Here is a 13,787-nt window from a genome sequence, read left to right on the forward strand (position 1 = left end):
TATGTGCACCTGAGAAGAATGTGTATTCTGTTTTTGTTTTTAAGATTTTATGTATTTATTCATGAGAGACACAGAGAGAGGCAAAGATATAGGCAGAGAGAGAAGCAGGCTCCATGTGAGGAGGCTGATGCAGGACTCGATCCCAGGACCCCGGGATCATGACCTGAGCCAAAGGCAGGCACCCAACCCAACTGAGCCATCCAGGTGCCCCTGTATTCTGTTTTTGGTTGAAGTATTTTATATATGTCTGTTAGGTCTACTTAGTTCAATGTTGTTCAAATCCTCTATTTCCTTATTGAACTTCTGTCTAGACGCTCTATTCTTTATTGAAGTGAAGTATTGGAATCTCCAACATTATTATAGAACTATCTATCTCTCCTTTCAGTTCAGTTCATCTCCATCCTTATGTTGTTTTATCACAAATTCCTTTTTTTACGTTGTGTGCTGATTAACATAGATTTATAATTATTTTGTGCATTTGCCCTTTAAATCATATGGGAAACTAATGGGGAGTTACAAATCAAATATACAATAATACTGGCTTTATATTTACGAACATGGTTACTTTTACTGGATTTCTTTCTTTAAATGGTTTTGAGTTATTGTCTAGTGTCTTTTCATTTCAGCCTAAAGGACTCCCTTTAGCATTTCATGTAGGACAGGTCTACTAGTGATGAACTCCCTCAGCTTTTGTTTCTCTAGAACTAAGGTCTTAATTTCCACTTTTTTTTTTAAAGATTTTATTTATTTATTCATGAGAGACACAGAGAGAGACAGAGACACAGGCAGAGAGAGAAGCAGGCTCCATGCAGGGAGCCCGATGTGGGACTTTGTCCCGGGATTCCAGGGTCATGCCCTGAGCCAAAGGCAGGCACTAAACCACTGAGCCACCCAGGAAACCCCCAAAAATGTTCAGTTTTTTTTTAAATGTTCAGTTTTAAACAAAAAAAAATCACAAGGGATTAAAAGAATAAAGTACAGTTCATTCACAGAAAAGAAAGAGAAGCTTACAGAAACTGTCACCAAGGAAGCCCAAACATTGGACTTAATAGGCAAATATTTTATTGTTTTTAAAGATTTTTTAAGTAATCTCTACACCCAATGTGGGGCTCAAACTCACAACTCCAAGATCAAGAGTTGCATGCCCTAACAACTAAGCCAGCCAGGCATTCCATTAGGCAAATATTTTAAATCAAATGTCTTAAATACACTCAAAGAGCTAAAGAAAATAATAGATGAAAAAACTAAAGGAAACTAGGAGAATGAAGAAATGAATAAAGAATATCTATAGATATACATTACTTGTATTTATATTATATTAATATACATTTATTATTATATAAGAGCTAAATAAAAATTCTAGAGCTAAACAGCACAGTAGCTGAAATGGAAAACTCATTACAGGAATTCAACAGCAGATTCAAGCTGGCAGAAGAAAAAATGAGTGAACTTGGAGATAAGACTACTGAAATTATTCTGAATAGGAGAAAGAAAAAAAAAAGACTCAACTCTCTCTTCATGTCTCTCAGGAATAAATAAATAAAATCTTTAAAAAATAAAAAACTCAAAAAATAAAACAACATTTTGAATATTACAGTGTGTCAATCTGGGAATCAGATCCCCCTCCCAGGGTTTGCTGTTGTTGATTATTGAAGGCTGTTGTCATCCATTTGTTTATTGACTTTTCCAAACTGTTTTTGCAAGACTGCATTTCTTGTTCTGTGTAATTACCGAAACTCTGTTCCATTATCTCAGCAATCAGTCAGTGACCTGACAGAGATTTCCTTAAATGACTAGGGTAAAAACACCACCACCACCTCTCCACATTTTTGTAGCTTGGCTCTGAGCTGGTGTACTACTTCAGTGCTAAACCAATTTGCCTGAAACTCTGCCTTAGTCTTCACCTCTGGATTGCATGGAGTCTGAAGATCAGCCAAAGCTGCAAGCCTAGGGTCCTCTCAGGTCTTCTCTGAACATACAGCTATCCCTGGGCATGTACTCTATATGCTGTATTTCCCCAATCACACAGTAACTCTTCAGAGTCCTTATTTCCCCATGTAAGCTTCCTTCTCAGTCTCCTACTTGTCAGGCTTTTAGATCCATCTGCTGCTTGTTCCATTCTCTGTCTCTTGCCCTAGGCAGCCACCAGTAATCTAAGTTTTTAAATACTTTCAACAGATGCTGCTTGGAAAGCTGCTCTAGGCTGAGGGGGCAAAACAAAGGTCAGATTCAGCATGGGTCCCTCAGGGAACCACCAGACAGGGCAGAGTGACAGCCAGTCTTTTGAGAATAAGGGTGCATCTATCCTCCCCTGGTACTAGCAAGCCACACCAGGAATGTGGACTGATGTCCCACAGCCACCACCTAACCGAGGAATGGGGGATGGTAGACAGGTAAACAAAAATGCTACAACGTTTTGTTACTGAAATTTAACAGCTGCTTTTTTTCATTAAGCACAGCACTGGTTGGACTCCACTCTAAATTTTTTTAGATTCCAGAATTCTAAAAAAGTTGCTTCTGTCAGTTTTTGCCAGCAAAATGCTAGCTTCAGTGGAGGACTGGTTCTTGTAACTCTCTACTCTGCCATTTCTATGATATCACAATATTGTTTAACTTTTTGAGGACCCATCAAACTGTTTTCCATAGCAACTGCACCATTTTACCCTCCCACCAGAAATGTGAGTTCCATTTTCTCCACATCTTTTCCAACATTTGTTATTTTTGGTTTTTCTTTTTTGATGATCACCATCCTAGTGGATGTAAAATGGTATGTCCTTACAGTTTTGATTTACACTTCCTTAATAACTAATGATGTCAAGCATTTTTTTCATGTGATTATTGCCCATTTGTATATCTTCTTTGGAAAAGCATCCAAAATTTATGCCCACTATTTTTTATGCCCACTATTTAATTGGATAACTTATCTAAGATCCATTTTTTTATACATGTCATTTTCTACTTTTTTTTTCTTACACGGTTATCCTAAAAGTCATGCATTAAGAAAATAAATACAGGGCAGCCCCGGTGGCTCAGCGGTTTAACGCCCCCTGCAGCCCAGGGCGTGATCCTGGAGACCCGGGATTGAGTCCTCCGACCGGCTCCCTGCATGGAGCCTGCTTCTCCCTCTGCCTGTCTCTCTGTGTCTCTCATGAATAAATAAATTAATTAATTAAAAAAAAGAAACTAAATATATACCTATTTACAGTGTCAGAACTTTACACAACATGATGTGATTCTTACATACAAGAAGCAGCACAAGAACTGTATAAAGATGCATGTTGTATTAATTAGGACTCTTGGTTGTAACAGAAACCTAACTCAATCAAACTTAATAAACAATGGATAGGGGATAATTTATTACTTGATAGTGGGAAACTGGGGCAGAGTTGGATCCAGGAGGTCAGAGATGTCATTAGGACCCTTCTTTTCCTTTTCTCTCAGTTTTTAGTTGGCCTGGTTTTCTCTTTACTAAGAGGCAAGATAACCTCTGCAGTCTCAAGCTGCTGTGGTCCTTACAAGGTTTCTGTCTAGAAAATGAAAGTATATTTTTCCTAATAACACCAAGAAGTCTCATGGAAAAGCCTCAGGGAAGATGAAGAGTGTGACTTGGGCCACACTCCTCCCCCTGTACAATTACTATGGCCAGCTGGATGAAGTACTCAGACCAGGCACTGGTCAGAAGCTCACCATGGAAGGCAGGGTCTACCCTTACTGAACAATATAGACTAAGTTGAACTAATGTGGAATGGGGGAGATGAGGTTCTTCAGAGGAAATCCTTCTAAATAGAAAATAAAATTTCTCCTATTGAGCTGCAAAGATTCAGTGCCACTTTGGTTTTTGTAGCCCTTCTCTTTGTCACTTTTTATCACAAGATGTATGCTCAAGTTCTTTACCCACAAGATGCTGCCCTGTTTTTGGTGGGGAGGGTGATAATAAGAGATTATGAATAAAAATGTTATAGCTCTGCCTGTTCCAAAGCTTCAGAGTAGAAGAAGAGAAAAAGCCCAGTTATTTTGGAGTTGGGAAGATCCTGGAACTTGACTATTGATTCTGTGACTTTGAGTTTCATAGAGGAACTGAGAAACTTCTCTATAAAAAGGTAAGCTTTCGCATTTTTCTGAATTCATAAGAAACTGTTTTAGTTTCCTTAACATAGTCTCATGACCTGGAAGAACTATTCTTATATATTGTAAAAAAGTGAGATGAGGAAGTTGCCAATAGTTCACATCACAGAGCATTGTCACCATCTGTCAGATCTATAAACAAGCTGACCACCATGTTTCACTCCTCTTATTTTTTCTCAGTTTCCAGCATGTGGATACATTTTTCATGCTGCAGATTATTTGGATATAGTTATTTTTATATATTTTTAGATGAAATACACATTTCCAAGTGATATTTGAGAAACCAAACCCATATATCTTTGTATGGAAAACCACCACTTAAAGCTGTTGTTGATTTCTTCATGAGCATAAGTTGAGGGTAATCATGGTGAAGGATCAGAGGGTCATTTCTTACAGTCTTGATTGTGAATTTGCCCAGCTGATGCCACTGAATCCTAAAATGTAGCCCAATCAATAACCTCAAGCAGGTAACCATAAGTAGCTATGTACAGAATGTTATATACAGAATGCTCTCAACAGGTGCATGTAATGGTAGCAAGTAGATACTAGAAAACAAGGGAGAAGGTCAGACTTGCTAGTGTGTTTGAGAAAACATTTCAATCTGTTTTTGTTTTGTGTGCATGTTTCTATTTTTATTTTTTTAAGTAACATAACTGGCAGAAAGTAGAGCTTTCTAGTTAGAGGGGATATTCAGAAGATGGAATGAGAAAGCACACACGTTATGTGTAATAAAGGTTAAATAACACAGTGATCAAGAGGTAAGACTAATTTTTCATTAACATACCAGAACTGAGTGAAACTTCTCAAGAATCATCTTTAGAAACAAATTTTTTGATAATGGCTTAAAAGTCATAAGCATATGCCCATAGGCTTGAATAAGTCTACAAAGATATAAAGTAAGTGGACTTTATAGTTGTAATCAAAACTCACTGCAGTGCTAATTTGACACATTATAGCAGTCATATTTGTAAGGTGCTTTACAGTTTATATAACACTTTCCCACATTGTCTCATTTGCCATATATTTAATGATAGACATAATTGTGCTACAAGCTAATTAAGCTTAATTAGTAAGTTCTTGTGAATGACTGCAATTAGTGGGAATGGTTTGCTGCCAAAGCAGATTTTCAGTTCTTTTTATTAGTTATCTAGCATTTATAATCAGGATTGGTTTAAATCATATTCCAGTTTGCCTTATATACAGTGATCTTCATGGATATGAAGAAACAAACTCCTGAGTTCTTAGGCACCTAAGCTTCCCTTGCTCTAGGGCTTTTGTTGTAACAAAACTTTCAACTCCTACCCAGTCCCCTCCTAACTCCACATCTCCTGAGTAGCCCTCATCTCCTCACATTTGAGGGAGACTTGTATATAACATTTAACATTCTTTCACCAATAAATATGTATCGAGCACTGTATCAGAGATTAAGCAAGGCATTGGAAACATACACAGTGTTTGGCAAAGCATTCCTGGTCCCTGGCCTCATGGAGCTCACAGACTAATGGGATAGGCAAAGCCTAGATTCAGTGGGTGGTGGGGATAGTGGGGTGGGCAGGAAGTTGACCTATTTTACTCTCCCACTAAGCTACAATGTAGCTTTTATCATGAGTCTCCATTTGCCTTTTTCCCCCCTCATTTTGAGCTCTCAAGTAGGGAAAACACAGTTGTCATTGATTATACCCCGTTGGCCCTCCAGCACAGGATGCTATAGGAGAGAGTGACTGAGTCCAGTACCCTGGGACTGAGTAGGGGAGAGGGATGTGAAGTTAGGCAGGAATTAGTGAGATGAAGATATTGAGGAAGTAAGTTCCCAGAAAGGGTATCGATAGCATTTGCAAAGGTCCTGAGGCAGGAAAGGATTTGGCAGGTTTAAGCAGCTCATTTAGTGTGGTTGGAGGGAGAAACAGAAGAAATGGCTAGAACTGGAAAGGTGGAGGGCCTTAAGGTCAAGTTAAAAACTTGACCCTGAGGGCACTAAGAAGCCATGGAAAAGTTTTAATGACATTCCCCTGTTTCTTGCCACCCATTATTTACCTGTAGAGGTCCTCTTACCTTTAGGTACAGAGGTGCTGTGCAGACAAGTATAGTATGGTTTCAGACTGAAACACATGGGCAGCTTAGCAGAAACTATACTTAGGAGCAGGGAGTGGAAAGAGTATGAGCTTGAGAGACTTGGATCTGTATGATTTGAACAAATCTCTTAACCTCTCCAAGCCACTTTCCTATTATGCACAATTGTTAATGTAGCATTTAAACACCTCCAGATTGTTGTAGGATCAGAAATAACAAGTTCTGTGCCTCTGACTGGTACTCCATAGGTGGTTGCTGTCACTATTGTAACAGTGTTCTCTTGCTAACACAAATTTGAAACTCTTCTTTGGGAATGGAATCGCAGAATCACATACTGCCAAACTGTGAGGAAACCTCAAAGATCTGTCTGTGTATGATGATTGCATCCCTTCTGCAACACTGCTGATCAGTTGGTTTGTTGTCCAGTGTAATTTATCATATCCAAAGATAGGAATCTCACTACTATCTGAAGCAGCCCACGTTTGGGCTCTGTAAAAAGGTTCCTTTCTTGAACAATCCCAGTCTGCTTCTCTGTGACCTCTATTCAGGGGTCTCAGTAGTGCCCCCCAATGCCTCATCTATGTGAGAGCCCTCAAGTGTTTGCTGCCATTATCTTCACCACCACTCACCTCAAGTTGAAAAGCTTGTTTCTTTGGCTTCAACAATAAAAGGGTCAATTCATCAGAAACTACAACAGTCCAAAAACATAAATGTACCTAACAACAGAACTTAAAAACATGAAGTAAAAAGTGTTAGTGACAGATGTTAATAAAAATAGGGGCACCTGGCTGGCTCAGTCAGTGGAGCATGCGACTCTTGATCTCACGGTTGTGAGTTTGAGCCCCACGTTGGGCATAGAGATTACCTAAAAATAAAAGTCTTTAAGAATAATAATAATAACTATCATTCACTGTGCACCCACACTATACTTGGTGCTATTATACACGGATACATCTCAATCAGTCCTGTCGGTTGAAAAAAAGCCTACAGGTAAATAAGCATAACACAATTATACAGATACTGTGACAGGTCTGTGCAGGAAAAAGGGGGTATTGGTGGGGCACCAACGGAACAATCATCTTTTTATGAAAGAGGGACCTGCCTCTTAGATGACACAAACTCTACCCTGACAACTGGTCAGGTAATACCTGCACTCAACTGGACTTAGCCATTTGTGGTATTTGTTAAAATATCACTGTAGAGGCTTTAGTCACACAAAATATTCAAAACAGCCACTGTCAGTAACTACAAGTGCATTCCTACAAGAAGTGTTCATTTTCTCTGTTAGCATTCATTACAAAGCTTTTTTTTAGAGACAGAATAAAAGAAGCCAGGCAAGGAAGAAGAGTAGAATACTGTGATTTGCTGTACTTGGAAATGGATGGCCAATATTTGGAAAGGAGGAGGCTTAACTAGTCTTTTTTAAGCACTGAAATAGAAGAGACAAGGCATACTGTGTTTGTCATGGCCATACAATACAGGAAGGCCACAGAAAACGGGAGCAGTAAAGCACTTGCCCCATTGACTTAAAGCATCATGATGCTCACACTCCAATGCATGTTTCTTTGTGTGGGGCTCTGTGCTGGATGCAACGGTAAAAATGACCTCTCTAGGAGGCTGAGGTATGTGTCCAAGGTGATCCAACACAGAAAGCTACAGAGCCTTGGGAAAGGATTGATGTGCTCCAGAAAATTCTAAGGATAGTTCCTTGGGCAAATGAAGCTAACCTTCCTAAAGGAGAATAAATACAATACCTATGAATAACTACAATGAAGTCTTCCCAACCTCCTGAAATGGGACCTTCTCCATAAGAACCATAGAGAGCAAAAAACCGTGAACCTCAAGCTGTCTGATTTAAGAAACAAATGAGAGAGGCAGGAACACGAGTAAAATATCAGGGGAGACTAAGACTAATATTTTTCAAGTTTGTTAAAGAAGAAGCCCATCAAGAAACAGTTATAAAACTAAGGATCTTGAAATAGTTCCCAAAACAAGAAATGAATAATAAGAAAGTATAGAAAAGTTTATTTCATGGTGTGCAGCCTTCCACCTTTAGAAGTCAACAAGGAGGATAAAACAAGTGTTATAAGGAAAAAGTACTGGTGGAGACAAGTGAGGAAACAGGAATGTTGAGTGGAAATTCATAGACACCAGTCCTATCCCATTACCCACTGAGGGAACTGAAGTCTGAGAGGGTCTCAGACTCCTGCGACACAAATAGGACTCCTTTCACTGAGCAGAACACAGCACCACAGATGAAGGCTAAGTTAGCACACCTACCCCTTGAGCTGTTTCTGAGCTGACTTACCAAAGGGGAACTTACTCCAGAAAACTCTTCATTTCACCACCTAATATTTAGAGGGATTGTTTTCTCCACTGGGGCACTGGCACACAGTAATCAGCTCTCTCTCCTGCCCCTCATTTCCTGAGCTACCTTTAAAAAAAAAAAAAAAAGTTCTCTTCAGGCATTATTACTATTACTATTATTCTTATTATTGAGAAATTATTCATATATAAAGTTCACCCTTCTAAGTTATACAATTCATTGATTTGTAGTATATTGGTGTGGTTGTACAACTATCACCACTATCTAATTCCAGACCATCTTTATCTCCCCATAAAGAGACCTCATACCCCATTAGCAGATATGCCTAATTGCCCCTCCTTCAAACCCTCAGAAACCACTAATCCACTTTTCTGTCTTTATGGATTTCCCTATTCTGGACATTTCATGTAAATGGAATCATACAATATGTGGTATGTGTCTGGCTTCTTTCATTTAGCATGCTTTTTTGGCTCATCTATGTTGTAGCGTGCATCAGTACTTCATTGTTTTTATGACTGAATTCTGTTCTACCACAGATAGGCCACACTGTTCATCCGTTTATCAATTGGAGTTTTCGCTGGAGTGAATACCAGTACTATGAACGTTCACATACAAGTTTTTGTGTGGACATATGTTTTCATTTCTCTTGGGTATATGCCTAGGAATGTGATTGCTAGATCATATGGTAACTCTCTTTAATATTTCGAGGAATTACCAGAATGTTTTTGCAGATGGCTGCACTATTTTACATTCTGATCAACAACACATCCTCCCTAACACTTGTTATTACTCATTTTTTAAAATTATAGCCATTCTAATAGGTCTAAGATGTATCTCATTGTGATCCTGATTTTCCTTTCTCTAATGACAAATGTTGAGCATCTTTTCATATGATTATCGGCCATTTGTATATCTTCTTTAGAAAAATGTCTATTCAAATTCTTTGCCTGTTTTTAAATTGGGGTGTCTTTTTATTGTTGAGCTGTCACTCCTTTATATATTTTGATTATTAGGTCCTTATCAAATACTATGTTTGCAAATATTTTCTCCCATTCTCTGTGGGTTTTCTTGAAGTGTCCTTTGAAGCACTGCTGAGCTACTTTTGACAAATATTAAAACACCTTAAAACTAAATTAGGAATATGTAATTGGTGTCTGAATTATGCGTTTAAATTTATTTTTTATGCGTTTAAATTTAATAAGCATTGTAATTTAATAAGAAAACCATTGTATCCAGCCCACCTTTTGAGGCTTCCAAAGAGTCTTGAGTTCATTATGGGATCCGTCATAATAATAGGTATCACCTTTATAGCAGTTATGTGCCAAGCACTGTTTGGGCACTTTGCATTTATTACTCAGTTCCCACAACAATCCTATGAGGTAGAGATTAATCATCATACTCACTGTACAAATGGGTGCAGAGGGAGGTTAAGTAATTCGCCTGAAGCCAGAGAGTAAGTGGCAGAGATGCTCTCCAGATTCCTTTGCTCTTAACCACCTGTGAGACTGTCAAGGCGGAATTAAGCCATTTCAAAAAATGCCTGACCCCTTGCTTTGAGGGAATTACAAGTGTTTCTTGACGTCTGCACTCTGGACACTTTTCCTCTCCGTACCAAGCCAGAATCTAGTGCCATCCTTACAGGTGTCTTCATTGCTCTCTTCCTTTCCCGTCTGGCTTTAAGTTCCTCTCTCATCTACACGGGTCAGAGGCTTTAGATTTTGGAAAGAACTGCGAAGTCGCCTTCCTCCCCCAGGAGTTCTAAATTTCTGACAGCCAATAGGCGCGGAGGAGCTGCAGAATTCAGCCCAATGAGGCTCACAGCGGAGCTATGGGTGGAGCCAGCGAAGGGGGCGGGAACCGAGCCCACCTCGGTGCTGCCTACTGTGTGTGGCGCCGGCTGCCCTGTGCAGAGCCATGAGCTGGACCTGCCCGCGTTGCCAGCAACCCGTTTTCTTCGGTGAGGCCCGGGCTGAGGAGGGGGAGATGGGACGAGTGTGAGCCGGGGAGCTCCCTGAGGACGCGAGAAACTGGCGACGGTGTGATCTCAGACCCCCTTTCCGCTTCTGGGGCCCAGGGCGCTGGGGCCGGTTGGAGTTGACCTCTCGGGGATACTCCCCATAGTCTCTAGGAGGCAGGCGGGGCTGAGGAGGGAAAAGGGGGCGCCCACTGCTTGGCCTGGCTTCCCACAGCCCGGTTCCACCTTGTTCCCCACAGCGGAGAAGGTGAGCTCCCTGGGCAAGAACTGGCACCGCTTCTGCCTGAAATGTGAGCGCTGCCACAGCATCCTGTCCCCAGGAGGGCATGCAGAGGTGAGGCCTGGCCAGGGCACACAGCCCTATGTCTGTCATTATTCCCTAAGTACTAGCCCTCAGTTTCTGCTCAGGAGGCTCACCAAAGACAACCTCAGCAGTTAAATATCGAAATCACCTACCTGGAGAGCCCCACACCAGCCAGGATTTGGGATGCCAGAGTTGTGCTGGTGGACCCCATGCTTTTTGTTGGGGAGGGGAGGGAAGCGGTGCCGTTTTCTGACCTGCTCTTGCCCTTTCTCCTGACCCCAGTGGCAATTGTGACATGCCAGCTCACCCTCCACCCCTCCCAGCCCCACCAGCCCAAGCCAATGGACAGACACATCTGGTAGTCTGTCCTGAGGGAAGGCCTGTGGGACATAGGAGAGCCTCCCCTCCTTTAGCCCTGAGCAGCCCTCTTTCCTCTGCTTGTGCCTAGCACAACGGGAGGCCGTATTGCCACAAGCCATGCTATGGGGCTCTCTTCGGACCCAGGGGTAAGTACCACCCTAGAAGAGGCCAGAGGACAGCAGAACCCTTGTGACTGGGAGCTGGAGACAGGCTGACCACCCCTGTTTTCTCTGCAGGGGTGAACATTGGTGGTGTGGGTTCCTACCTCTACAACTCTCCCACTCTCACCCCGGCCAGTACCACTCCCCTCAGCCCCAGCAGTTTCAGCCCCCCCAGGCCCAGGACTGGCCTCCCCCAGGGCAAGAAAAGTAAGTGAAGTTGGGCCCCAGCTACTCCTCATCCTCAGGCTGGAACAGGGTAGGACCAGGTGGCAGTCTCCCACCTAGTCCTCTGCCTCACATTCCTACAACTTTGTGGCAAAGTCTTCCCTTTTTCATGGCCCTTTTTGAGGGTTCCCTCCTGTCAACTGCTGAGTTAAGAGGTAAATTGGGTAGGTGACATCACCCCTGTTTTACAGGTGAGGAAACCAAGGTTTGGAGAGAGCCAGTGGCCTTGTGTAGACACAGCTAGTCAGAGGCAAAACTGGCCTGGAATTCAGGCCTCTCCCAGGCTAAGGCCATGGAAAGAATGACCCAAGTGAGAAGTCATTGAGACAGGGCCAGCTCCTCATATTCTTCCACTTCTCCCCTCTCCCTGTTCCTTCCTCCCATCTCCTAGAGTGGGCAGTGACACCATGCTCCCCAACACCTGACACCCATGCCCCGACCAGCTCATGTATCAGCTCAGGTTTCCTGAGGATTGAGTTGCTGACAGGGTTGAGCAGGTGGGCACCTGAGCCCCTGGTAGGAGAAGGAAGCAGGGGGTCCCTTCTGTAGATAGGGAGGGGCAGGAAGTGGGGTCATAGAAGACTCAGCTCTGTCCATGAAAGCAGACTCAAGGCCACCTGGGTGGGGGGCTCTGGGGTGAGCATGGCTTTTGGAAGAAGCCATGTGCAGGCTGGTGCTGGTGGGCGCTGCTTAGGCCTGGCCCCCACCTTAGCCCTAGCCAGGGTCTCTTCCCCTTAAAGGCCCTCTCCACATGAAGACATTCACTGGGGAGACTTCACTGTGCCCTGGCTGTGAGGAACCTGTCTATTTTGGTAAGTGACAATGGAAAGCTTGGGGAGGGGGCAAAGGATGGCCGTGGAAGTGTAGATAGAGAGATGGTACAAAGCAGGTAGGTCTCCTTGCACTGCCCCTAGAATTACCAATTCTCTCCACCACCAGCTGAGAAGGTGATGTCTTTGGGCAGAAATTGGCACCGACCCTGTCTGAGGTGCCAGCGCTGCCGGAAGACCCTGACTGCTGGGAGTCATGCTGAGGTGAACAGGGCAGGGATGGGTGCTTATGTTGGGAGGAGGGAGGTTGGAGATGGGAAGAGAGAGCCAAGCTGAGATGGCTCTCTTTCTCTCTATGTCTCAGCATGACGGCGTCCCCTACTGCCACATCCCCTGCTACGGCTACCTCTTTGGCCCCAAAGGTGGGCAGCCCCACCCCAGACAGTGGGCCTAAAGTATGGAATGTGGGTCTATGGGGATGTGTGGACAACTTCCCCTGTGGTCAAACATACCCCAGACCCCTCCCAATTCCCTTCATCCCTACCCCAATACCCCCCAGCCACAAGGCCCTTGGTGATGGGGCTCTCTCCCTCAGGTGTGAACATTGGTGATGTGGGCTGCTACATCTATGACCCCGTGGAGATAAAATCCAAATGAGATGCTTACAGGAGAGGTCACTCTTAACTCAGGCCTCATATCATCCCCTCCATGGTCCAGTGGGAGCTACAGAATTCTTCAGTCCCACAGGGGAAGGTGGGCTTCGGGTGGCCTGGGCCTAGGCTCCATGGTAGACCAGGGAGTCTAGACTATGCTGATTCCTCCCTTTCCCATTCCTATCTGGCCGGGGGACACAGGCCACCACCTTTTAAAGAGTAGCCTCCTTGCCTTCCCAGTCCCTTTCCATAGCAAATTCTATAACTTCAAGGTATTTAAAAAACATGTTTATTCTGGTTTCTCTAATAAAATGTTGGCTCCCATGCCTTCAACTCTTCCTTGGGCATGAGGCCTAAACAATGGTTTGGAGGATGGGAGGTATGGGGTGGGGGATGCATTACCCTGCAAAGTGCCTGGAAGGTAGAGAGCCAGCCCTGGGAACAAAGAGCTCTTGTTATCCTGGTACCCTGGTCCTGGGCAGCACGCAGCATCACAGTGGACAGCATGCCCACCAGCCTGTTGGTGTCAGAAGTCATCATAAAGCAGTCCCTTCTTTAACATCATCTCTAGAAGAAACATATTATTCAGCATCTTGTTTGAGCATGACAACAGATAGATCCTGTGGTGAGGTCTGCTAAGAGGCTTCATTATCCATTTGAGAGATGAACAGACTGAAGCCCAGAGAGGGAAAGCCACATGCCCAAAGTCACACAGCAAATTAGTGGAAAAGTTGGGATCAAATCCCAGGGTCAGACTGGCTTCCTATCCAGGGCTCGTCCCACAACTCACTGCTGCCCCAAATCCATGGAGCACCTTC

At 43.2% G+C, this 13,787-nt stretch overlaps 1 protein-coding gene and 1 long non-coding RNA gene across 27 annotated transcripts in view; one reads left to right on the forward strand and one right to left on the reverse strand.

Annotated features, from left to right (window-relative positions):
* Positions 1-11,141, reverse strand: part of LOC144317488 (uncharacterized) — a 50,418-nt gene extending 39,277 nt beyond the window's left edge. For 17 of the 20 annotated variants that reach the window (XR_013383498.1, XR_013383494.1, XR_013383497.1 and 14 more), the window contains exons 1-2: positions 10,949-11,093; positions 8,504-8,625 (exon numbers count right to left, since the gene is read on the reverse strand). This is a non-coding gene — a long non-coding RNA (uncharacterized LOC144317488). Of the gene's footprint in view, positions 1-8,503; positions 8,630-9,924; positions 10,491-10,948 lie in introns of all 20 variants that reach the window. The other 3 variants (XR_013383502.1, XR_013383504.1, XR_013383500.1) reach the window with 3 other exon arrangements.
* Positions 1-13,293, forward strand: part of CRIP3 (cysteine rich protein 3) — a 23,805-nt gene extending 10,512 nt beyond the window's left edge. The window contains exons 1-9 of one of the 7 annotated variants that reach the window (XM_077903925.1): positions 3,980-4,100; positions 6,444-10,478; positions 10,736-10,830; positions 11,249-11,306; positions 11,397-11,528; positions 12,287-12,358; positions 12,486-12,580; positions 12,681-12,738; positions 12,912-13,293. In XM_077903925.1, the coding sequence (XP_077760051.1) occupies positions 10,436-10,478; positions 10,736-10,830; positions 11,249-11,306; positions 11,397-11,528; positions 12,287-12,358; positions 12,486-12,580; positions 12,681-12,738; positions 12,912-12,973 (615 nt within the window). In that variant the 5' untranslated portion in view covers positions 3,980-4,100; positions 6,444-10,435 and the 3' untranslated portion in view covers positions 12,974-13,293. Of the gene's footprint in view, positions 1-1,427; positions 4,101-6,443; positions 10,479-10,735; positions 10,831-11,248; positions 11,307-11,395; positions 11,529-12,258; positions 12,359-12,485; positions 12,581-12,680; positions 12,739-12,911 lie in introns of those variants that run through there. The other 6 variants (XM_077903926.1, XM_077903920.1, XM_077903927.1 and 3 more) reach the window with 6 other exon arrangements.
* Positions 13,294-13,787: the final 494 nt, after the last annotated feature.

This window comes from Canis aureus, chromosome 7, assembly GCF_053574225.1.
Source record: "Canis aureus isolate CA01 chromosome 7, VMU_Caureus_v.1.0, whole genome shotgun sequence".
NCBI lineage: Eukaryota > Metazoa > Chordata > Mammalia > Carnivora > Canidae > Canis > Canis aureus.